The sequence below is a fragment of the Marmota monax genome, unplaced genomic scaffold (assembly GCF_021218885.2).
Source record: "Marmota monax isolate L192 unplaced genomic scaffold, Marmota_monax_Labrador192_F-V1.1 WCK01_AAM20220418_F8-fsc00114, whole genome shotgun sequence".
Lineage (NCBI taxonomy): Eukaryota > Metazoa > Chordata > Mammalia > Rodentia > Sciuridae > Marmota > Marmota monax.
This window is the reverse complement of record NW_026694943.1, coordinates 4,549,126-4,574,528: the sequence shown is the minus strand read 5'-3', so window position 1 is coordinate 4,574,528 and position 25,403 is coordinate 4,549,126. Positions and strand designations below refer to the sequence as shown.

The 25,403-nt window shown below is 40.8% G+C and overlaps 1 protein-coding gene and 1 pseudogene across 2 annotated transcripts in view; one reads left to right on the top strand and one right to left on the bottom strand.

Moving 5' to 3' along the window:
* The window catches only part of Ccdc170 (coiled-coil domain containing 170), a 77,556-nt gene that overhangs the window by 21,298 nt on the left and 30,855 nt on the right, over nucleotides 1-25,403 (bottom strand). For both annotated transcript variants that reach the window (XM_046427433.2, XM_046427434.2), the window contains exons 5-7: nucleotides 23,009-23,194; nucleotides 11,989-12,306; nucleotides 2,312-2,512 (exon numbers count right to left, since the gene is read on the bottom strand). In XM_046427433.2, coding sequence (XP_046283389.1) covers nucleotides 2,312-2,512; nucleotides 11,989-12,306; nucleotides 23,009-23,194 — 705 coding nt within the window. The remainder of the gene's footprint in view (nucleotides 1-2,311; nucleotides 2,513-11,988; nucleotides 12,307-23,008; nucleotides 23,195-25,403) is intronic.
* Nucleotides 8,031-8,571, top strand: LOC124081231 (small ribosomal subunit protein uS17-like; annotated as a pseudogene).

Here is a 25,403-nt window from a genome sequence, read left to right as displayed (position 1 = left end):
CTGGCCCCTGAATGCTTCAAGTCTGTCTCATTGGCCAGACAGATTTGGCCTGGCAGCCTACAGACTGTGAAGCCCTGGTACCAGGAGGAATCTGCCAGATTCTGGGGGCCACAGAGAGCCACTCACCAGTTTTAGATGGAGAAAGATAAGATTAGCTGTGTCTTTTATTAAGACCTCTCTGGCAGGAGTACAGAAGATAACTTTGGGATGTGGTGAGCAGAGCAAGGAGACCTATTAGACCGCTGCTCCATCGTCCTTGCAAATTAACACAAGGCTCAGAACAGAGCAGCTGGAAGTAGAGAGGAGGAGGGGGGATCTGGGAGACAGCACTGGCAGAACTCAGGGACTGGGGAAGGAGAGAGGAGCAGAGGACAGCTCGGGTAAGTGGAGGCAGACGGCCACCGTCACCGAAGCAGGAGAGGGGCCAAGGTGAAGACAGGTCATTTCAGTTCTGGATTATATTTAAGTTTCCAGGGACCATCAAGCTGGGGCTGTGAAGCTAGCAGTTAAACTGTTTCCAGATTACCCTACTATACTCAGGCACAGTGTTTCTTTGCAAAAATCATAATTTTAACCAATACCTAATTGGTTAAATATTAATATTTTAGCCAATATCAAATAGAAAAAAAAAAAACTCCATCCTCCCACATTTCTCAAATCTATTCTTTATCATTATCATTCACAAAACCACTGCTTGGTCCACACCCTTATTACCTTCTAATCTAGACTGTTCCATGAATCTCTCATTGGGCTCCCCTACCTCTGGCCTCTAAGATGCTCCAAGCCAATCTGCCTTGAGAGAAAACTTTCCTTTACTCAAGAACCTTCTGTGGCTTCCCATTACCTACAGGTGAAGCCTGAGTAGATCACGTGACCTGCCTCCCTATTCCTAGCACCCAGGGTGCACCTCACACCTCTGGTCTCACCAGGCGCCACACTCCAGTCTCCTTGTGCCACATTTCACCTCCTGGGCCATCTTGTCAACCTCCATTTCTTCTTCCTTCCTGTAGCTCCCTCCACGGGGAATTCCTTCCCACCTCTGCTGCCTGATAAATCCCTATTCATTCTTTAGGACCCTGATAAATGGCATCTCTTCTGTGAAGACAGCTCATTTCCTCACACACGGGAATGGGAAGGAACTCATCCCTCCTTTTCCTTAGTTCCTGTCACATTTATACCCATCTCTATTACTAATCATGCCCACCCAGGCTGCTTGCCCTGCCCATCCACAGGCACCATTCATGGGGCTTTCTCTTCCAATCACCCCTCAGCCCAGAGCTAACTGCCTTCCCTTATCACCACTTCTTCAGACTGCATCTCAGAGGTGGCTGATGGTCTCCCACCCTCGGATCCTCAGGGTGGACCCCTTCTCTCCTCATCCCTCTCTCCCACTGGGCTAGCTCCATACCACAATCTCAGCTCCACAGTGTCCTCACGGTTTTGAAATGCAGTCCTGCATTGCTTAACACTGGGGATACGTTCTGAGAACTTCATCCTCAGACAACCTCATCATTGTGGGAACATCATAGCACGCCTTAGTTTCACAGACTAAAAGCTGTAATATCACTAGGCAATAGAGTCTTATAGGACCACAGTCTTGTCCACAGTCCATCACGACTAAATCATTGTGATGAAGCACATGCCTGTACAATTATGCTCACAACCATTTATTCCACTTTTACAGTCTACAGAATAAAGATGCTCAGTCTTTATCATCTAAGCCATTCCAGTCTTGTCTCTTGCCATAGCCCTACTTAGAATGCCATGGTCCAGCCATAAGGATTAACCACTCTGCATTCTGTGAATACAGCACTTAAAAGATTTTGTGCCCTGGTTCAAACTGCTTCCTCTATCATCCCCTTCTCACCACTACAATCCTTCTTATCCTGCAAAGATGCACTTAGTTATCTCTTCTCCTATAAACTCTCTTTACCCAGAAGTGCCTACAACACTATATTAACCACTATATTAATGTAATACAACTTTTATATAACACATACACAGTCTAAGGCACAGCAAATTATCTGAAGGTCTGTCTCCTCGACTGAATTCTGACACTATGTATTATTCATACTTAAACTGCCCTCAAACCTTCAGGGCCTCATATATAATAGGCATTCAGAAAATATGAGTTTAATTGAATTAATTCAGATCAAAGAAGTTCTAAACAATAGGAAGAGACTCAGTGTTCCTTGAAATTTGCTCATGACCCAAGTCATAATCAGTCTCAGTATTGCAAAATTCAGAATATTCTCAGGTAAAATAAATGCAACAGATGCTACCACCCATGGACGTCCCCTGGGGTCATTACTTTTTGTTTCTCAAAATTCAAGTTATCTCTTAAAACATCCGCAGAAACCAGCTCTCCTTCCAGGTGTGTCAGCTGACCCTGAAGAGTCTCCAACTTGTCTTCTGCCTTGTGGGCTCTCTGGAGAGCTTCCTGGTGAGACTCAGACACCTTTCCCAACTGTTCGACAAGCTCTGCTCTTTGTGCTTCAAGCTGGGAGACCATCTGGAAACAGAGCCACAACCAGGATAAACCTTGTTTTAGATGCAACAAAGTGTTAAAATCCAGCTCAACCCAGCAGCCTAACTATTAATGACACCCACTTCCAGATTCTTTGTAAAAATTAAATCAAAAATAGGTCACCAGTAGCTCTATTTGCCTCTGCTTGAAGTAAATCTGCCTTCATTATCTAATAAAATATCTTTGACACATATTTTTAATTTGCATAAATTCAACAGATTAATCAATAAGTATTTACAGATGATATCCACTTACCTCCCAAACTGTCATTAATTTAGAAGTTTTGAAGTTTTAGTTGGAAAAAGAGGGTGAATAAAAGCACTTTCCAAAATCTACAAGAGTCATTCCCCAGAGAAACTCTGCCACCACACGCAGGTGACAGAAGATTACACAGCAAGGTGATCTTGATAAATAACCTTAGGACATTGCAGGGAATTCAAGTGCAGAAACATTTTTTTCAAACTTCTTCAACCTTGTATCAGTTATCACACCCTAAACTCCAGGGGTGCTGACTTTGCGGGACATAGGCAATAAAGTCATTTTAGCGTTAGACATGTCAGAATCTCCTCATGATGATGACTCCAAACAAGGTCAAGGGCAACATCAAGCCAGCAAAAAAAAATCTAACAACTGTCCCCTCTCCTACCTCATGAAACCACTGCCCCTCCATTTCAGCTCCCCAGGGTTCTCCACAACCCCAGATTTCCCCAAAATTGCATCCTTCCCAAAGCTCCTCTTTGTTTGTCTCAACTGTCTTGTCCCCTTATGCCAAGAGAATGAGTTTTATCAAAGACCTCCAATGTACTTTCGGAAAACTCAACCCTAGTTTCATAAGATGTTGAATTCAATACAACCCAGAAGACTTGGGCAATGTATTTGTTTTCCTTTGTTTTACTTTGGAAGAGGAAAGAGAAAAAAATTGTAGATATTTACATATCGTTCTGTAGGGAAGCAATCTCGACTATTTCAGTTTTTAAAGTCTAAATTAAAAAAAAAAAAAGTTTCTGTTTGCCTGTCTATAAACAACCATGTTGAAAGGCAAGAGGAACTTTAAGCCCCCTTCAGCTTTTTTGGACGTCTATTATGTGGAAGAACAATAAGATATGATCCAAGTTGCCTCAGAGCCTCCACAGAGGACCAACAAGTATAAATTGGAGAAGGAATTCCACATCCATCCAAGGGGAAAATTTTCCCCATCCCAAAATAATAGCAGTAACACATGCGCATTATAAAATATTTGTTAAGGACAAAAAAAGTATAAATAAACAAACAAGAAATCTCCTCTGATTTCACCACCTAGAGGAAACAACATTAATATTTTTTAAATAAGTTGTTATATATTATTAAAATATAGCTGAAATTATATTACATATGCAGCTTTCTTTGTTTTTACCTAGTTGTATCTTAAGCTTCTCATGCCATTCAAAATTCTCAATATTTTAGTGACTATATTAAGAATTAATCCAGAGAATGTGTTATCATTTACTTAAATTCTTTTTACACTCCCCATCAGGCGGTGGGTTCCCAGTCACTGGAGATGGCCAGAAGTCGTGACCATCTGTTATAGGATGAACTGACGTGATCCAGGGGGAAAGTTAGACTATATGCGCTCTAAACTCTGTAATCCAGTGTTTCTATAGCCTTCAGAGTTTTGGGCCTATTATTCACTTAATTTTCTGTTTATGTGGGGGCTTAGATGTTTGATGGTGAGCTGCGCAGAGCCACATTCAAGGAAATATTTCCTAAGGAAATTCTTGATGTCACTACAGAATATGAGGCTCTGGAGATACTTCCATGAAACAAGGTCCTCAAGATGCCACGTCCCCAGGAAGCTGGTTCATGCTGTTCAAGGTTTGACGAGCATTTCTGCACCACAGGAGATGTGGCTTGACTCCAGGCTCCAGGAGGGAGTACCTCTCCCCACCTGAGGAGCCTTCAACACCTCTCCTACCTCACCAGTGACCCTGCATAGAGGACAAGACCACAGAGGAAACAGATGCAGAGGGAGAAGTGTGCACTCAGCTGTGTGGGCTGGCAGCAGACCTCTCCGGAAGAAAGCAGAGCCTCCCTGGAAATCAGCCAGGGAGGACTCCATCCTAAAGACGACACTGAGCAGCAACAGGAAGTGGACTAGGGAGTGATAATGACCTTGAAGGAGGAAGCAGACATCTTCAATGTGGACCACACTGTGGGGCGGGAGCTTTGGAGTCAGAGAACCCTGGTTCCAAGTCCCTCTGAACTGTTTACCAGCATGTTTCCTGAAGCAAGTAATTAACCTCTCTGAAACTCAGAGATGATTAAAGGAGCCAATTTAGATAATTTGAGTAACAAATTTGAGTGGCAGAAAGACTCACTGCCTACTTGGAGTCCAGCTTAAAGCCACATCTCCTATTGTTCAGAAACATGTCAAACCTTAAACAATTTGAACCAGCTTCCCAGGGAGGCCACATCTTTTGGTGGTCATTTTTTTCTGTAGGTCATTTTTCTGTGGTCATTTTTTTCTGTAGGTCGCCTTGCAAGCGAAGCACACAACTTCTGTTGCACCAAGATCAGACCTGTCTCACACCCTGTGGAAGTTACAACTTGGCCCAGCCCATATTACTGCTCCAGGGCATGGGTTCAGCTAATCATACACCCTTGCCTTAAAGAGGTAAAGAACATTTCAGAAATCGTCCTATGTCATGTTTCTCAAACTGTTTTCAACTGTAGAGGGTTTTTTTCTTCTTTTTTATCAACTAGAAGTCTTTCTGGGAGGGACAAATATTTTCAAATCAAAGGTAAGAGGATCCCACCAGCATCTTGACCCTGTGTGGACCCAATGGTATTCCGAGGAACCCTGGAGACTTCACATAATATGATTTCTAAGACCACTAACATGAGATGGATAAACGGTGCAGAATCTACCTGGTTACCTTGCCAGGATTACGGATTGGAGGGGGCCGCCAACATCCAAGGACTTCGCCACACTCCCCTGGGTACGACGTTGCTTCATAAGCTTATTTTTGTGTCAGCCCATTTGGCACCACTGGGTTTTTTCAGAACTAAATTTACAGAACTGTAATCAAATAAATTAACATTCCCATCTGACACAGTTCTTAGGAACATCAAATGCCAGTGTCTGGGGGAACATATGTGTCCCACCCAAACTGTAAACATGTGTTGCTTTTCACACCAAAAAATCTAGAGTCAATAAGCTTTTCCCTCTTCCTGTTTTTTTTTTTTTTTTTATCGTCTGTTAACTACACCTGATAGTCCCTGCGACAGAATGTGCCTGGGATTTCCACCCTAGAGGTGTAGGAAATAGGGGTGGGTATCACAAAGAACAAATACCCCTGGTTTTTAAACAACAACAAAAAAGACACTGTAGTAAACTCTGCTTCAAGAGGCAGCAGTACCGTGTTTGAAAGTGAAGTCATAACGCCCTAACAGAGGTAATTCACTTTCCAAGGACAAGGATTTGTTGATTTCATCAGAGAAGCATTTTGCTCTGAGACTGAAGTAAGCAGAAACAGAAGGGCTCTAAGTCAGGAAAGCTACTGGGTCACTCAGGCACCAGTGCCTCTGGAGATAAACAACTCTTGTTGATCATCCAAGATGCAATGTTCACTTAGGAAATATATAAAGTAAGTTATCAGGTGCCAGGTACTTAAGTCAAATTTCCCTAACTCTACCCACTCCATTTAGTTCATGACCACTTTTGTGGGGTACCATCCCCAGGTACCCCAGTACCTCGAATATGGCCTTATTTTGGAAACAAGCTCTTTACAGAAATAATAAAATTTAAATGAAGTCATTACCTTAGGATCCAATTCACTTTGGCCGGTGTCTTTATTAAAAGGGGAAATTTGGACACAAAGTCTGATATGCAGAAAAATATAAGTCAAGGGAGAACATCATCCTAAAGTCAAGGTAGGCCTGAGCCATCAAGAGCTAGTTGAGATGAATGGAACAGAGACTTCTTCACAGGCCTCAGGAGGAACCAGCCCTGCCAACACCTGGATTTCAGATTTCTAACCTCCAGAACCAAAAGAAGAAAAAAAAAATCTGTTGTTTAGTTTACCCAGCTAGTGGTACTTTGTTACAGGAGGAAACAGATACAATTAGAGAGGCCGGGAAAGCTGAACTTGTATCTGTTCAGATGCCCTTGTAGCCAGGGGTGACTGTGGAACACAGTTTCATACAATGAAGCATCACCAGAAATCAACTGGCACTTCTGGAAAAATGTTGGCTTTAGTAGGTGACACGGGATGTTTTAGTCAGCTTTTTTGCTGCTGTGACTAAAGGATCTGACCAGAACAACTGTAGAGGAGGAAGAGTTTATTTGAGGGCTCATAGTTTCAGAGGTCTTAGTCCATAGAAGGCTGGCTCCATTCCTCGGGGCTTGAGAGGTGAGGTTGTACATCATGGCAGGAGAGTGTGACAGAGGGAGGCGGCCCACATGATGATCAGGTCAGGAAACAGAGAGAAACTCCGCTCTCCAGGTACAAATATACACACCAAAGCCACACCCCAATTCCCACCTCCTCCAGCCACAGCCTACCTCGTCGGTTACCCCTCAGGTAATCCCTATGGGGGATGAAATCACTGACTGGGTTAATACACAACCCAATCATTTCTCCTCTGAACCTTCTTGCACGGTGAGCTTCTGGGGGTCACCTCACATCCTAACCACAACACAGGATAAGAACAGAGTAGGAACAGGTGACACCAGCAAGGACTGGGCTCTGAGACCAGAAGAAGTAGGTGGGTCAAGGAGCGCATCCCAGGCTCTTTAGGGCTTCAAGCTGGGTCTCCACAATGCCCACAGAGCCCCCAGAATAAGACTCTTTCCAGCGAAGGAAGTAAAGCCTTAGGTTTGCCTAATGCAGAGCAAAAAGGCTGTCCAGGTCAAGGTGTATGAACTTGTATGAACCTGGGGTACTTAACCACTGAGCCACATACCCAGCCCTTTTTTACTTTTTTTTTTTTTTTTTTTTTTGAGGCAGGGTCTTGCTAAATTGTTGAGGAACTCTCTAAGTCGCTGAGGCTGACTTTGAACTTTCAATGCTCCTGCCTCAGCCTCCCAAGCCACTGGGATTACAGGTATGCCCCACCATGCCCAGCTTGCATGAATTTGTCTTTAAGAAATTACAAACAATTGATCATGGTCATATCTGCTCTATTTTTAATCAGTTCTCATCCAGATGACCAGTCAGTTAGTAAACACCTCAAAGTAGGGAAAAAATTTGCTTCTAATTTAAATTCTAAAGTAAAAATCTTAAAACGTTACGACTAGCTGCCATTGTGGAATCACTATTTTATAAATATCTGCTATAGCATCCTGAAATTTCAAAGCTAAATAGTATCTTAAAATTCATTTAGAGGACTGGGGGTATAGCTCAGTTGGTAGAGTGATTGCCTCACATACACAAGGCCCTGGGGTTCAATTCCCCAGCACCAAAAAAAAAGTAAAAAGAAAATTCATTAATTCATTTAGGTTCTTTTATTTCAGGCAGCTGAGAAGATGGCGGACATTCAGATGGAGCGGGCCTCCCAAAATCAGCCAACCATTTTTCAAAACAAGAAGAGGGTCCTGCCGGGAGAAACTAGGAAGAAGAAACTCCCTTGATACTACCAGAATATTGGTCTGGCCTCCAAGACACCCAGTGAGGCCACTGAGGGCACCTATATTGGCAGGAAGTGTCCCTCCACTGTTACTAGTTCCATCCAAGGGCAGATCCTGGCTGGCCTGGAGGCTAAGATGAAGACACTGAGGACACTAAGATCTGCAGGGACTGTCTCCACTCTGTCTGTAAGGGCAGTCACTGTGAGAAGTGCCACAAGAACATGTCTATGCACCTGTCTTCCAGCTGTTTCAGGGATGTCCAGATTGAGGACTTTGTCACCGTGAACCAGTGTGCAGGCCCTTGAGCAAGAGAGTGCACTTCAACATACTTCAGGACATCAAGGCTGCTGGCACCAAGAAGTTCTTCCAGAAGTTCTGAAGCTGGATTCCTGCCCACTTCCCAAACAAAACAGACTTAATTAAAAAAAAAAAAAAACAACTCATTTAGGATTTCTGGGAAGCTGGCTGTAAACTGTTCCTCTAAGGAAGTGGACATTTGGTATTGGTTGGAGACACCAGTGATTGTCACAATTGGAGAGGGGATGATAATGGTGTCTTGTGGGTAGAAGCCAGGGATATTACTAATCACCCTACAATGCACAGAACAGCAAAGATTATTTGGTCCAAAATGTCAGTAATGCCAAGGCTGAGCAACCCTGCTCCAAGGTACAGAAAAGCTTTTATAACGAAAATTAAATTTTGCCAGAAGCAGAAATTCAAGGAACAAGTAGAAATGACTTACTGAAGAAGTGTGGGTGGTATCCTCAGTTCTACCAAGAACTGCAAATACAGGAGAGAGAAAATGGGTAGCCAAGGGGTAACATGAAAAGCACCATTCAGCAGGTAGGAGTGGACCTGAGGGGGAGAGATGGCCAGGCCAAGCCTGCACCCACTGTGGAGCCTTCACATCAGTGTAGACACAGCAGCTGGTGGGGGGTGCAGTCTCTCCAACAAACAGATTCATCAATGTGTAAAGCTCCCATTCTCCAAAAACATTTCTGAGACAATGTACAAAATCCATTTTCTCCTGATTTTACTTGAAGATGAGTCACACAAGACACCAGCTATATGCTTGATTTCAGGCTTTTAGATAGGAAGAACAGCTATTGAAAAAAATTACAGGGTAGGAAAGGCAGACAAAGGCACTAAAAAGATTCTGAATCATTCTAATTTTTATGGGGAGTGGGGGAGGCACATTAGGCTTAACCAATTTAAACCATTTTGCTTTTGAAAATAAACATACACATCATGCTGACAATTGTACGTCATGTTTCACATGCCAGAATTAAAATAGATTTGGGGGGTAGGATTGGAAATACAGAGGGAAAGCAGTCAAATAAATGGAAAAAAATCTTTGGCTATTGAAACACGTTTATTACCATTAATAACTTCATAAAGTTTTTCTCAAGCTTGTAAATAATTTCCTTTCTCGATGAAGTATTTCTGTGTAAATTGAATCACAAGAAAAACTGAGTTTCTCTTAGAGATGCATATGCTTTCCAGGGTGGAGGTTAGCCAAGGAGCGTTCTGTGTATGAACATTTGTGTGTGTGCATGTGTGTGTGTTTGTTAGTTGTTCTAAATATTTATACATGACAATAGAATGCATTTTGACCCATCATACATAAATGGAGTAAAACTTCTCATTCTTCTGGTTGTACATGATGTAGAGTCACACCGGTCATGTAGTCATATATACAATAAGGTAATAATGTCTGATTCATTCTACTATCTTTCCTATCCCCATACCTCCTCCCCTCCCTGCACTCCCTTCTCTCTAAACCAAAGTACCTCTATTCTTCCCTAACCCGCCCCCATATTGTGAATTAGCATCTGCATATCAGAGAAAACATTTGGCCTTTGGTTCTTTGGGTTTAGCTTATTTCACTTAGCATGATATACTCCAGCTCTGTCTATTTACCAGAAAATGCCATGATTTCATTCTTCTTTAAGGCTGAGAATTATTCCATCATGTATATATACCACATTTTCTTTATGCATTCATCTCTTGAAGGATGCCTAAGTTGGTTCCATAGTTTACCTATTGTAAATTGGGCTGCTAGAAACATTGATGTGACCGTGTCACTGTAGTGTGCTGATTTTAAGTCCTTTGGGTATTAACCAAGGAATAGGATAATTGGGTAAAATTGTTCCATTCCAAGTGTTCTGAGCAATCTCCATACTGCTTTCCATAGTGGTTGTACCAATTTGCAGCCCCACCAGCAATGTCTGAGTGAGTATGAACATTTTATATCCATAAAGAGAATAGTGCAGGTAGCCAAGGGAGCCCCAATTACTCCTTCAAGAGTATTTTGAATTTTGGAGACTTTTTCAAGGTAATTTCAATTTTTGGATTGTTAAGGGAAATTTACAAATATAATCCTGAATTTGGTTTTTTAAATGTTTATGTATGTTTAAGGCATGCAAAATGATGTTATAAGATTCATATATATTAAAATGGTTGCTATATTAGAAAAAAATTAACCTACCCATCATCTCCCACAGTCATGGATGGATCTGGAGAACAGTATGCTAAGTGAAATAAACCAGGCACAAAAAAAAAAAATATTACATGATCTCACTTATTTGCAGAATCTTTAAAAAGATGGGAGAGGCCAAAGATAGAGAATAAAACAGTGGATACCAAGAGCAAGATATAAGGAGAGGGGAAATGGGGAGATGCCAGAGGAGGACGCAACCCTGAGCTTTAAATTAGTTATCACTGAGATTCTTACTAACAATAAAAAATGGAAAAGTGCATTTTCTCCTTTTGAATGACTATGGCATCAACAGAAGAAATAGTCCATAGTGGAACTGTACATAAAATTTGGACATCATTTACTTTAACATCTCATTAATTACAACTTCAGTAATTTTGATTTGATGATCATTTAAAGAGCTGTGCTGAAGTTAACTCTGGTAAGTAAAGCTTTACAGAAAATGAGAATTGTTGACAGATGAATGATGACAAAATCAAATGTGCTTCCACCATGGATATTAATTAATTAAGCCCTTTCTCCATTTGGTAACTAGGTCTCCTAAAACACTCTTCTGGGCACCAATATAGAGGAGGGAGGAGGGAGAGATAGAGGGCCAGAAACAGCAGCAATCGTTAAGATTAATTTCTGTGATTTGCCAGACAGTGTGTTAAGGACTTCATAACAATTTTTTTTCCATTGAATCTTATAACTTAAAAATAACGTTATGTGGCAAATACTGTTACAGGTCTAGAACTCCTTATGTGCAATTCCAAAATGCAGGGGTTTTCCTAATTTATTTGCTGACAAAGCTGGCCTGACCTGACCCAGTGGAGCCGCAAACCCTGACCTGAAGTGACCTGAGGCTCTTCAGCGCCTCCATTCATCCCACCCACTCCAGTAGCTCACAGGTATGAAGTGACAGGAAGGTGGCAGGTGATGGGGCTCTGTAGAATCTACTGACTTTCCATATACTGTCTTGTCTTTCTGAACCCTGAAAAAAAAAAATCTGAAATTAAAAGCACACTGGGCCCAGGGTTCTGGATTAGGAACTGTGAGCCTTGCACTAACCCTCACTGAGATCAGGAAACAAAATCTCAGAAGCCATCATCTCAGGATGGCCCAAGCTCGCACTGTCCATGGGTGGGAATATGGTAGAGATTGGGTCAGTGCCAGGTAGGTCTGACTCCAGAACTTACTTCCCCGTTAGCTGTCACTTGAGTGACTCCTGGTCCTTCCCAAGTACTGTCTATAGTTAAAAGTGGCCCAACCCCATGTAAACTATACTCTTAACTGCTCCATATAAATCAGGTACTGGACAGGCTACATGAATGAGTCTGTTATTCTGAGGAAGCCTGTCAGCAGCTATTTCACACTCACCCTTCTCCCGTCCTCTTCCTGGCTGCCCATTTCTTGAATCCTCTCCAAAATGGCGTCCTCTGTGGAGCCAGTCATGCCCCATAGGCCCGTAAGGAGGCCGGCGACCTTCTCCCTAAAGGAGGCATTCTGGCTTTCAGAGGCTGTGGCCACCTCGCGACTGGCCTTCAAACTCTTCTCCAGTTCACAGGAGCTTTTCTTCAGGAGGCTCAGCTCCTGCTTCGAGGCATCCCAGGCCCGCTGGCCCGCAAGCAACCTTTCCTGGAAGACCTTAACCTCCCTTTCAAGAGCTTCTTTTGCCTCCATAGCACTGAGCAAGTCCTGAAATAGTCACAGTGAAGACACGACCATTAGCAGTCAGCAGAGTACACCTGCAGGGCCCACAGCAATCCATTTACCTGGCTTTCTGAAGACTTCAAGGAGTTAGGTTAAATACTGATTCCTTCTGTAACTCCAAGTTCCCTAATGTCTCTTCATAAAGAGACATTTTTACAATTTTCCTTTGCAATCAAACCTTTACAATTTGATCGTTGTAAAGGTTAAAGCATTAAAAATTATCTGAATAAAGATGCTTCTTTAATCCTACTAGCATTCTCAGGAAAACATCATTCCATAAAGAAGACCTGGATGTTTCTTTCACTATTCATTGACTGTGTATCCCCTTATCTCATAAACACAAGATGAAAATTGACAGAACCTGAAGAAAGAAGACAGGAACAACTAGCCATTTGGTGGGTGGTAGGATTAAAAGTTGAGGAGATGAAGTGCCATACTGAGAAAAATAATCTTAAGTAATATAATATTAGATTCAGAAAAATATAATGCATATCAAAGGTTACCTGGGCACCTTGCTGCTATTCATCATAATCTAGAATGATCCAAAGAGACACCGGAAGAGTATCTTTTAATTTTTAAATCACTTGTTAACATTCCGTTCCAAAATACATGGATTCGTATCAAATAAGATTAAGGAGTTGAGTAACCAGTATTGCTATTATATTGCCTGATTAACTGGCAAAAAAAAATAATTTAAAATAGTATTTTAGGGGAAAAAGCAAAAAAAAAAAAAGAAGAAATAGTATCATTGAATCACAGACTGTACACCTAAACAAACTGGAAATGCTTCAGCCTGCTAGTTACAACACAATCATTTCTTTTGCATTAGAACTGGTTTTAAACAGGGCTGGGGATATAGCTCAGTTAGTAGAGCGCTTGCCTCACATGCACAAAGCCCTGGGTTCAATCCTCAGCACCACAAAAAAAAAAAAAAATTGGTTTTAAGTGGTATTTATCTTCACCAACAACTTGGAGACCAGAAAAAGGCTAGCTGACACAGTAGTTCCTACTATTTAGGAGGAACATCTTAGTATTTTTCTTGGGGTGATTTTGTTTTAAATCAAGTAAGTCTCAAGCATCAATTTGAAAGATAAGAGGTAGATAGAGAAGAAGGCTGTCTTTTCCAGAGATGCAATAACTCATCATGGAGCTTACTTTGAAAAATGCCTTGCTTTTCAAGGTCTTGGTTTCCTCTTTCTCGTTGCAAACTAGACATCTCTGTAGAGAAAGCCCACTGATAATTAAATTATGGCCACTAAAGTAGATTTGAGGACACTTTATCAAAAATACAGTATTTTTGCAGGTTACCGATTGCTCTTCCAGTGGTAACATTGTAGCTGCTTACTTGGTCAGATGGAGTAACCATTATCAGTATAAGTGATAATCAGTCCAGCCACGTTTTACTTAGAAACAACAATCTCAGGTGTGCTTAGAAAACTGAGACCCTAAATTGCCAGGCACAGTGGCACATGTCTGTAATCCCAGCAGATCGGGAGGCTGAGGCAGGAGGCAGGTTCAAAACCAGCCTCAGCAATTTGGCGAGACATGGCCCTTAGCAACTTAGGGAGACCCTGTTGCAAAATAAAATATTAAAAAGAGCAGGGGATATGGCGGCTCAGAGGTTAAGTGCCCCTGGGTTCAATTTCTGATTAAAAAAAAAAAAAAACCTAAGGCAAAAGGAATTTTCCATAGTCAACAAACTTTTATTTGTAACTGATTATTTACAAAAGGCCTTCAAAATACACACACAAAAAAAATATCAGCTGCTTGAGTGCCATGGACTTCCTGCCAATTTAAAGTAGACTAATCAAGAGGCAGCTGATACCAAGAGACCAATAAACACAACTAAACTAGTTGAGGAATTTTTCTACCCAGGGTCATACTATTGTTCACTGACTTAGAAACAAGGACCATAACAGTGCAGCGAATCCAAAGCATTTCTTGTTTGTAAACCTGAGTGCCCACATTTATATCTAATAAAAATCTGAAACTAACTTGTGATCATGGAACACAGCAGTACCTGGTAGCAGGCCCATTTCTTTTTTTTCTAGACACTTTCAGCCCAGTGAACTCCAAGCCATTTCTGTATGAAATGCAGGACAGGAGCTAGTGACAGACCTTGGGGAAGGCCACTCCCCAGGCCTCTGATTAATCATTCCGGGATTCAGGGGCACTGGGCTGATCTGCTGGAAATAGATGTCCTCAGATTGCAAATGCAATTACCTGTACGGCTATGAGGAGCCATCCACTGGCCTGGAGTCTGGTTACGTGACTACCTCAAGGATAAACTGAAGCACAGGGCATGAAGTAATGTGACATGGGCATTGTTGGCCAGGACCTGGGGACTGCTGTCAGATCACACTGACACAGAGCAAGAAACTAATAGCTTCCTCCTCATAAAACAGGGCTGACCTCCCCAGAGGACATCACATTTGCAAATGAGGGCAGACTCTATGCAGACAGTCAAGCTGGTCACTTAAACCTTCTTTGTATAATTAACGAATCTTTAGGTTCAGTCCAATTAATGCTGGAAATAACAAATGACTCCTTCACCATTACTGCTAACAAAAGCATTTATAAATAATACAACTCAGGCCTTCGGTTTAGCTTCCCGATTAAATGGCTGAATCTGCATTAATTGATGAAAGCCTTGGAAGATTTGTGCTTTTAAAAACACAATTGAGGGCTGGGGATGTGGCTCAAGTGGTAACACGCTCACCTGGCATGCACAGGGCGCTGGGTTCGATCCTCAGCACCACATAAAATAAAATAAAGATGTTGTGTCCACCGAAAAAAGAATTTTAAAAAAAATAAAAACACAATTGATTCATCTTATGATACTGCTATTACATAAATTTAGATATGACTGAGATCAAATTGCCTTTCAAAAATACAATGACTATTTATCATCAGGGTAGAACCTCTGGCTGGAACTTAATTCCTCCAATCCTAAATCAGCCTTATAATTTGTTTTAGAAAGTTCATTAGTTCTACTTACTGCAGTTAGGATCAACAAACCCAGGAACTTCCCCCAAACAGGCACTCTTGTACATTGCTGGTAGAAATGGAATAGGTACAGTTTTGGTAGAAATTGTTGCTATAAATGGGTAACAACATTTCACATATGATCAGTGGACATGATTGTTGATAAGGCTCTGCTCAGGCTTTGTTGAGGTATATGGTGTGAGCTGAACCTTATTGGGCCCTGTAGGAACACATTGAAAAATGTGCTATTTTTAAGGTTGGTTTGCAGACTATAATCTAAGAGTAAAAGTATATAAAATTCAGAACCTATTTCTTTCATCAAGAGATAATTTAACTATATCTTTATGGAATAAATTAATAAAACTATCTACAAATGGAGGACTGAACAGATTTTAAAAACACATATGTTTCAGTTTGGATGTAAGTTACGAATAAACATATTGAGCTTGCTGAAATTACTTTGAAATCTCTTATACTCTCAACAAACTTCTGAGACAGTTTCCAACCACAAGTGTCTTAAAAACAAAACATGTTTTCTGCAAGCAGCATTGTCAACAGTCCATCCAAGGTGACCTAAGTTAAGAAGCCAGAAGCAAGTTCATTGTCACAATCAAACTTTAAATACTGACATAAGCAGAATTCATTCAAAATGTGCATGTAGAACTTTAATGCAGGGAATTTCAGTCATCATTTTTTGTTCACATGATTGCAATATAAGAAAAAACTGTGAGTATAATAGTGATACTCTATATTAATCACCCACACACATATTTTCAAAGAACAAAGGGTATCATTTACATAATTCCATTCTTCATATTTATTCTCATTACATTTATTAAAATTTAATTTTATGTCTGTGGTTTCTAATACATAAATTTGGACATTTGCTTTCTGTATCTTTTTAAATAGATTTTTCTAGTCATTCATTTTAATTTTATAGAAGTACTGATCAACAATGCATTGGAAATAAAGGAAAAAGTTATCCTTCCCAACAAAAAGTTTGGAAAAAAACAAACCAGAGTACATTCAGTGAATAGGCAGAATGGTAGAAATTTTGAAGTTACGTTCTGGGAGGAAATCTTAAAAGAACTAGAGCATTTGTCCTGTGGATGCCTTCAAACAATTTGAAGGCCGTTATTAGAAGGAGGATTAGCTTTGTTCTGCACAACATGATCAATGAAATGGAAGCTGCAGGGTAGCATTTTTACTTCAAATGAGAAGAGCTTTCCCAAATCTGACCTCTCCCAATGGCATCATCAAACTTAGAAGATAATGAGAATTCAATTTAGGTTTGAAATTCTCATTATTGATAAATTCAATACTAGTAGGCAGTGGACTTAGCTGCCCAAGAGGCCCATGTACTCCTGGGTGCCAGTACAGGGCTGCAAGCCCTCTGCCCTGAACCCGTCAGCTGGTATCTGGAGGACCATGGACAGTTCCCACTAGAATTTTCAAGAGGGCCATTGGCAAAATGGAATGGGTTTCCGCATCACATATTAAGATTAGGTCCATAATACTCCATCAATAAATAGATGAGAAAATGTTCAACATCTCAAGTAATTAGAGAAATGCAAATCAAAACTAAGATTTCATCTCATGCCAGTCAGAATAGGCTATCAAGAATACAGACAACAATAAGTGTTGACAAGGATGTGGGGGAAAAGGCACACTCATACATTGCTGGTGGGACTGAAAATTGGTGCAACCATTCTGAAAGGCAATGTGGAGATTCCTTAGAAAACTTGGAATGGAACCACCATTTGACCCAGCTATCCCACTCCTCTGTCTATACCCAAAGATTAGGTCCATAATAGAATGTTTTATATAATCATGTTATTTTTAAATCCTGTTTTAACTGATTTTAAATTTTCAGAATGAACCTAAGGACAAACCATTGAAGATTTAATGATGATAACAGAACAAAATGGAAACCCTGACCATCTAAGTGCAATAATATAATAAGGAAGTAGAAAGAGGGGACCAGAAAGTAAGAGGCATTAAATTCTCCATATTTCATATAGAAAGTCCAAAAATAACTATCTTATATTGATGAACTTGGAATAAAAATGTATTAAGGTCTTCAGGGTAATTATCAGAAGAACTAAGAAAGATAAACAGGTAAAAAAGAATTACATTGTAAGAGTGAGAATAGGGGTGAGTATTGAAGGAGAGAGGATTTTTAAGTGTACTTCAGAGTCCTTAAACAGCTTTAATTTTATGAGCAGGCACTACTTTCATTTTAATTCCTCACCCAGAGAGTAGAACTCCCCAAGCCTCACAGACAGTGAGAAGGAAGGATCAAGTGAGAAGAATTTGGAAGATATGGAGCTGTTTAACCAGAAGTGACTTGAAAATCCATGACAGATGCTTTTAAGTGCTTGAAGGGTGGCCATAGGAAGGGATTTCCGTTTCCTCTGTGAAGTAAGATAGACCCAGGATGAAGATATGAAGTACAGGGATTCCAACCCCAACAGCCAAACAGTTAGAACTGACAGGATGAGCTGGCCCTCAGGGAAGGGTGGTGAATTCCTTGCCCGTGGAGTTCAAGGAAGGGCTGGACTCTAGCTGGTCAGAGACATTGGCTTAGAGTGTGTGAGGCCCTGGGTTCAATCCCCAGAGCAGCAAAATTAATGTAAGTTCATTAATCAGTTAGTTAATTAATCAGAATAAATTAATGAAGACAATTCTTATTATCTAGAGTCAGTCTAGATTCTAAATGACTTGACAGTCACATCTAACATTATGATTCTAGAAGAGTAAAGAGACCCTTAATTTCTTTAGTAACATATCCTGTCTAATCATTTCTGAATTCCATGGACATTTCCATAGGCCTGCACTCTTCAAATAATCCCATGTTTATTTTAAACTCTGGATAAAACTAAATAACTGGGAAAGAGAAATAAAAATACTGAGTATAAATCATGTACCAGACATGTGCTGAGTACTGTATGTAACAGTTGGCCCTGTCCATCTACAGCCTCCACATCCGTGCATTCAACCAACTTCACATCAAAAATATTCAAGGGGAAAAAAACCTGCATCTATACTAAACACATACTGACCTTTTTCTTGTCATTATTCCCTAAATAATATAGTATGACCACTCTGCTTTTACATTCTATTAGGCATTTCAAGTACACTAGAGCTGATTTAAAGTCCACAGGAGGATATGAGTAGGTGATATACAAATACTACTCTATTTTATATAAGAAATTTGAGTATCTTTAGATTTTGCATCCACCAGAGGTCCAGGAACCAATCCCCCATGGATATTGAGAGATGACTTTGTGTAATTTAATCCTAACGATAGTTATAAGAGATAGAACCTTAAGTTATTTTCCTATTTTACAGATTTTTTTTAAAAAAAAGCAGATCCAAAGAGGAAAAGCTACATGCCTGAGATCACATGGTCAAATGATTCTGGAGAAAACTTCACAGCCCCATCCCCAAGTTCAGCTTCTTAACTACCTGCTGTGTCCCTCTAAGGTTTTTCCGCTTCACGGCTCAGCCACAGGATAGTCAGTCAAAAAAACACAGAACATACCAAACCCAGGCCAGGCTGAGTCCAAAAACCAGTATGGCATCCTAACTTTAATTCTACTCAATAGAATTAAAGAAAATGTGAACAATGTGAAAGAAAAAGAGCTGTTTGATATGCAACGTGTAGGCCTAATTTCCAGTCCATTAATTTTAACTTCTATTAGTCTATAAGAAATGTGTGTGTGACTATGTAGACTTGTGCAGGGAAAGTGACTACTTTTCTCAAAGTTGGATTTTTTTCTTTAAGATAATCAAGAGAAAAGATATCAACCTTTGATAGTTTATAAAACATACTTCAATGTGTGGAGTGTAGCTCAATGGTTGAAAATGTGCTTAACATTCATGAGGTCCTGAATTTAATTCCCAGCACCAAAAAAAAAGCAAAAATATTAACTATTAAAGATTTGTATATAAGATATTCATCATATATATGAGAAATTGCTCAGATTTTTATGCAAACTTTTCATAAAGTAACTTAAGTAGAGTCTTGAAGCATATCAGAAAAGTTTGAGTTTGTAGAAACAGCACCCCAGTCCTGTGGATACTTCTAGCTCTGCAGTACAGCTGGACTTCACTAATAAAACAAGTTTCCTATCTCCAAAACAGAGCTTTAGAAAGCACTAGGAAGACTCTTCCTGAGGCCATTAACCTGTCAGTAAAACCACTTGACCGTGTTTTTCAGTAGTAAATCTTTGGAGTCATAATCCTGTGAATGAGCACTTTATTATAAAGACCTCAAGTTTTTTATTGCCTGTATTTTTATTTTACAATTTTTATTATTTTGGCAGGAACCTCAAGCCAAAGTGAATGTGTTCCCAAAGTCTGAACAACATTACCTCAGTCGTTTCCCAATAAAGACACTTATGTAAGAAAAGGAATCAGTTCTGTTGGTTTTTTTTTTTAACAACACATTTTCTTATTTCCTACTCCTAAACTCCAGAGATGCATTTTACACATAAAGATTACATTCTTTCTAATTTTCAAGACTTGATAATTTAATAACTACTATTATAATTGAATTAGAAATTACTCACCGAGGAAATTTACATAACTGCTAACATTATTGTTCCGCTTACTGATAAATAATGTCTTCTGTCAAACTCATATGTAAGACGTAGCTGTGACTATCAGTGTAAAGGGGATTTATGGATGGAGACAGTGATGTGATAATCTGGGCTCCAGTCCCAGCTTTGCCATGTGACGGCCATGTGAACCTGATCAACTGCATAGCCTCACGGAGCACTTAGCACAATGACCGTGTAAATGTTCAATAAATGAGCACACTTAAAGCATCACTATTGGTTTCTAAGCACCAGTCCCTGATAAAATGAACCAGCGCTCCTTAGGAAATTGGCTGATTTGGGTTTATGAACTAAAAATTTCAAGTGACCCTGGGGTAACTTCTTTCTAAAAATGTGGAAGTGTTAAACACTAAAAGAAGCCAGATATGGCGGTGCATGCCTATAATCCCAGTGTCTCAGGAGGCTGAGTTAGGTAGGAGGATCATGAATTCAAAGCCAGCATCAGCAACTTAGCAAGGCCCTAAGCAACTCTGTGACACCCTGTCTCTAAGTAAAATACAAAAAAAAGGGCTGGGGACGCAGCTCAGTGGTTAGTACCCCTGGGTACAATCCCTGGTGCCAAACACACACACACACACACACACACACACACACACTAAAGGAGTCAAGGTCACAAGGAGCTGGACAAATTTGGAGAATTCAGAAAAACAAAAAAGAATAATTGAGTGTAACACAATAAAAAAAATCCATGCATCCATAGAATTGAAAAGAAAAAGAAGGAAATATTTTATTTACAGAAAAATAGCAGCTAATTAATAAGACAAATGCTAAAATTGGAATACTACCACATTGCCAACCTGACCTAATAGTTATTCCAAACAAGATTTGATGGATGCTAATATCATTGGTGAAGTTGTTAAGCTCCATATTAATAAATGTCATACACACCCCAGATATCTTACTTAATTGCAGAAGAAAAAAATGTACCATTACACTAACGATATTTGTAGTCATACTAAATGTTACCAATAAAGGAATATCTAACATCATTTTCTTTCTAGTGTGGTTTAATAGAAAATATACAACTTTACTTCTGAGATAATACAATTTCAGGATGTAGAGAAACCATTCAAATAGTATCATGAAGAAACTATCACACTGCTTCTCTGGACTTTAAAAAGGAACTAAAAATTTCCAAATATGCAATAAATAAACCCAGATTAGATCCCAGTTTGGTGAAAAAAAAATCTATAAAAGGCATTCTTATATAGCACTTATTCTTACAAATATATATGTGGTGTTTGAATGTGATTTGAGAGGATTATTGGTTATTTACTGCTGTGCAGAACTTGCCCAAAATTTGAAACCTTAAAACAACAAATATCTGTTATGTCAACAGTTTCTTAACTGTGGCTGCACCCTGATCTTGCACTTCCAGCCTCCAAAACTACAAGGGATAAAAATGTGTTGTTTAAGCAATCTAATTTGTGGTGCTTCGCTTTGTTTTGTTTTGCTTTGCTTTGGTTTTTTGTGGTGCTGGGACTCGAACACAGGTCCTTGTGCATGCTAGCTAGGCAAGTGCAATACCTGGGAGCTACATCGCCAACCAACTCTATGATATTTGGTGATGGCCACTCAAGCTAACTAAGATGTTGACAATGATAGAGTCTTGGCTTTTTGTTCCTAGTTGAAATGTCAGAGAAGAAAACCAATGGTAAGAGGGTTTGCTGATGCATGGAATTGGGGGTGAATTAGAAATTACTATCTTTACTGGGATCACTGCCTTGCCCCAGTTTCCCATCTTGCTTCTGCTCAGCAGTAAGGTCACTATAGATAGGAAAGGCCCAAGGAAACTGGCCCCTTCTCCCACAGACCAAGTCACACCCTCTCTTCAGCCTGGGTCTTCACCCTTTCTGGGGACACTCTTTTGGGGCACCACTTATTACTCCATTGTAAACTTCATCTTCTTTACCAGGGCCATTTTGTTGCCTCCTCTGTGCCTTTTTTTTATTACTGGGTATTGAACCAGTGGTGCTTAACTACTGAGCCACGTCCCCAGCCCTTTTTATCTTTCACTTTGAGACAGGGTCTTGGTAAGATACTTAGGGCTTCACTAAGTTGCTTAGGGCCTTTCTAAGTTACTGAGGCTGGCCTCAAACTTACAACCCTCCTACCTCAGCCTCCTGAGCTGCTGGGAATATAGGAATGCACCACCACACCTGGCCCTCCTGTGTACTTGTAGTAACTGACTGCACTCACTTATTACTGCTTTTGGAAGCAGATTGTCATTATTCATCCAATAATTCGTTTCTTATTACAAAACATAAAAATCACAATTAAAGGGTTATATGGTGTTAAACGTGGTATTAATTCTCTTGCTCAAATAGATTATAGCCAATTTTAAAAGATCTAGCAATTTATTATGTAAAAAAAAATAGAATAGGAAATTACTTCCTTTTGTCGATATCTCTCAAAATTACAATACCCATTTCCTTTGACAGAGCAAGTCTACTTCTTCTAGGACTCTGTTTTATATGATCCATGAAGCATGCAAAATCATATAAAAATCATTCATCATTGCCTTCTTGATATTATTGTGCAATATATTGCCATTTTTTAAAATAAATACATATTACATGTTACATATAACAGACATCTTCTCTTACATGTTGTATGCATACATGTGCATAGAATTATTTCCAGAAGTACACAGAGGAAATTGTAGCCAGTTCCCCTCTAGGAGAACTGGGCAGAGGGGTAAGGGAAAGGGTTTTCGCTGAATATCTTTTTGAACATTAGACTCTTTTTAATCTTGTAAATTTATTACCTGTTGGTTCAAAAAAGCAAAACAATTTTTTAAAAAATCCTTATAATCTAGTTAACAATAAATCATCTTCTCTACAGAGTCTTTACTTTTATACTTTCAAGTATTTTTTTGTTTCTTTCTTTCCAACTGAAAAATATATATACATATCGAATGGCCTGTTCAGGTCACTTAATCCAGCGTCGCCCCACACCTCCTGCTGAGAGCAGCCTTGGAATCGTGGTCCATGACCCTGCTGCCCTCGTCTAACACAGCTTTTCCGTTTCTGTTTCTTAAACGCGGTCCCAGATGCGCACACACACTTTGCACGCCCTACCTGGTTCAGCTGGTCTTTCTCCTCCTTCCAAGAGGCAGTTTTCCTCTGCTCCCTGTTGACTTCTGAAGCCAGCCTCACAATTGTCTCTCTGTTAGCTTTTGCCTCCATCTCATGGACATTTAGAGACTCTTCAAGAGTAACAATTTGTCCTTTCACGAGTGTGATCTCCTTGCACAGCTCTCTAAGCTGAAGAAAAAGCAATTACAGCCGTCCCGTGAAAATTCACAACCTCACCCACTCGCTCCAGCCTGGGCCCAAGGACTTCGTGATCATATGAAAACAGTAAAAACGTTATTCCTAAAGGAACTCGAAAGCTCACATTTCCAAAGGCAGCCTGTAACTGGGCCATTAGATGCAGGCCCAGGGGCAAATTAAAAGTATTCAAAACATGGACACAAGGCAAGGATGTCAGGAGTGAGTCAAAAATTTGTCCACTGGGCAAGCATCAGCCCTGGCGTCTGAACACTGGTGGCCAGAGGCTGGCGCTGGCTTCTGAGCACTGGAGGCCAGAGATGCTCCACAGAGGTCACAGCAGGAAATGGAGCCAGGAGCTGCGTTCAGTGCCCACCTGCTCACACCTACTGCACACCAGGCACCATCTGAACCAGGGGAGAGGCAGAAGAGACAGGACTACTATTTTGAAAAGTATCCTCCTGATATGCACCTAGGAAAATTCTGCTTAACACACTCAAACTCTGATTATCATGCACGGCTAGGATCAGCCTATGGGATGGATTAGCCTATGGTGGATGTCTATAAGGTGGTGCGAAAGCCCAGCCTTCCAAGTCACACCCAGCCATGCAAGTGCCACACCTTTTAGCCTCAGCACTTTGCCAACACAGTACTGTTTCCAACTCAGTGCTGTTCCTCCCCCTTGAACACTTTTTCTCATGTTTGCATGCTCATTCCCCAACATCCTTCACGAGTCCCCACGTCAAGGGCCATTCCTCGGTCAGTCTCCCTGAACCAGCATCGCAGGCTGCTGACCAGCTTTGTTCTCTAGCCTTCCGTCCTGATGTGTTTTTCTTCACTGCACCTTTAACAATGTAGGATAATATTCTATATTTACTTATTTACCTCCTCACCACCATCACCCCATGACAAAGAAAGCTCTAAGAGAGCATGGAATTAGCTTTGCCTCACTCACGACCACATTCCTAGCACCTTGAGTGGTGCCTCTCCGATCTCTCACTGAGGACTGATAAAATGGATGAATGAATATCAGTAAATTATTAGGAGTACTCTCTTTCCACCATGGATCCTTGGAAGTGTTTGGTGACATGTGTTTACAGGGGCATGTGAAAGCAAAGCAATAGCTTTGAAGTGGGAGGGATTTTGTTCCATTTCTCAGAGGAACACCTAGTGAGTCTGTGGTCTTGCTCAAGACACCAGACTTCCTGCTCTGGCCAGAGATTTCTTTCTAGGCAAGTACCTACTCAGGATGGGGTGCTAAAACTCCAGAGTCCTACTATTGGTTTTGAAATACAGGTTCCATTACTATTCAGTCGTTGGGAGGCCAACAGACCAGGTGACAATTGCTACAGGAAAGAGGGTTCATTGCTTGTGGTTCCCAAGAAGAGACATGCCATGCTATGCAGGGACACTTGGAAAAGCCTCAGAACAGTCAGGAGGCAGAGGGAGCCGTGGGAAGAACATGGGCAAGACTCTTTGTCATGGTGGTACGGGAAGGAGAAAGCAAGGTAGTAGTAAGCAGGCTTAGGACTGGCTAGTTTGAATAATACTGGTGTCTGCAACTGTGGAGGCTGTCCAGAGTCATCTGATATCTGGCCCCGGGAAATTGAGAGCAGAAGGACAGTGGCCCAGAGAGTATAAGAGCCAGACATAGGAGGTGATTAGGTAGTGGCCTCTGGGTTGGTTAGTTTTCATGGGAAAGCCAAGCTCCCAACTGAGTCCTTTACCATCTCTAGGAATCAGCTGACCCTGGGGGCAGGGGCAGTCTGTTCTGGGTCAGCAAGCTCCCAGATGACAAAGCATCAGGAATACAGAAAATTAAAGGGAATGATTAACGCACCCAGATTAGCACCTAGAGATGATCTTTGATGAAGGGAAGGATATCACAAAGAAGAAACTTCTGAATTCCCTTTGCTTTGCCCCAGCACGGGGATTGAAAGGTCAGCCCCCCAAACCACAGCGTGAAGGACACTTTTACAGCATAGCTCCTGGTCACACATCAGTCACAGTAGAAGGAAAAGGCCATCCAGAGCCCACGAGGGTGTTGGGCAGACTCTATCCTTAGCTACCAAACCTATCAGTGAATGGATACGTGCTAAAGCATCGTGGAACCCTCTCACAGCTTACAGGGAGGACACTGGAGGAACTGATTGGCAGACAGCTGGAAGGTGGCTTTGAGAATGGCTGATGAAGTCTGCCAGGA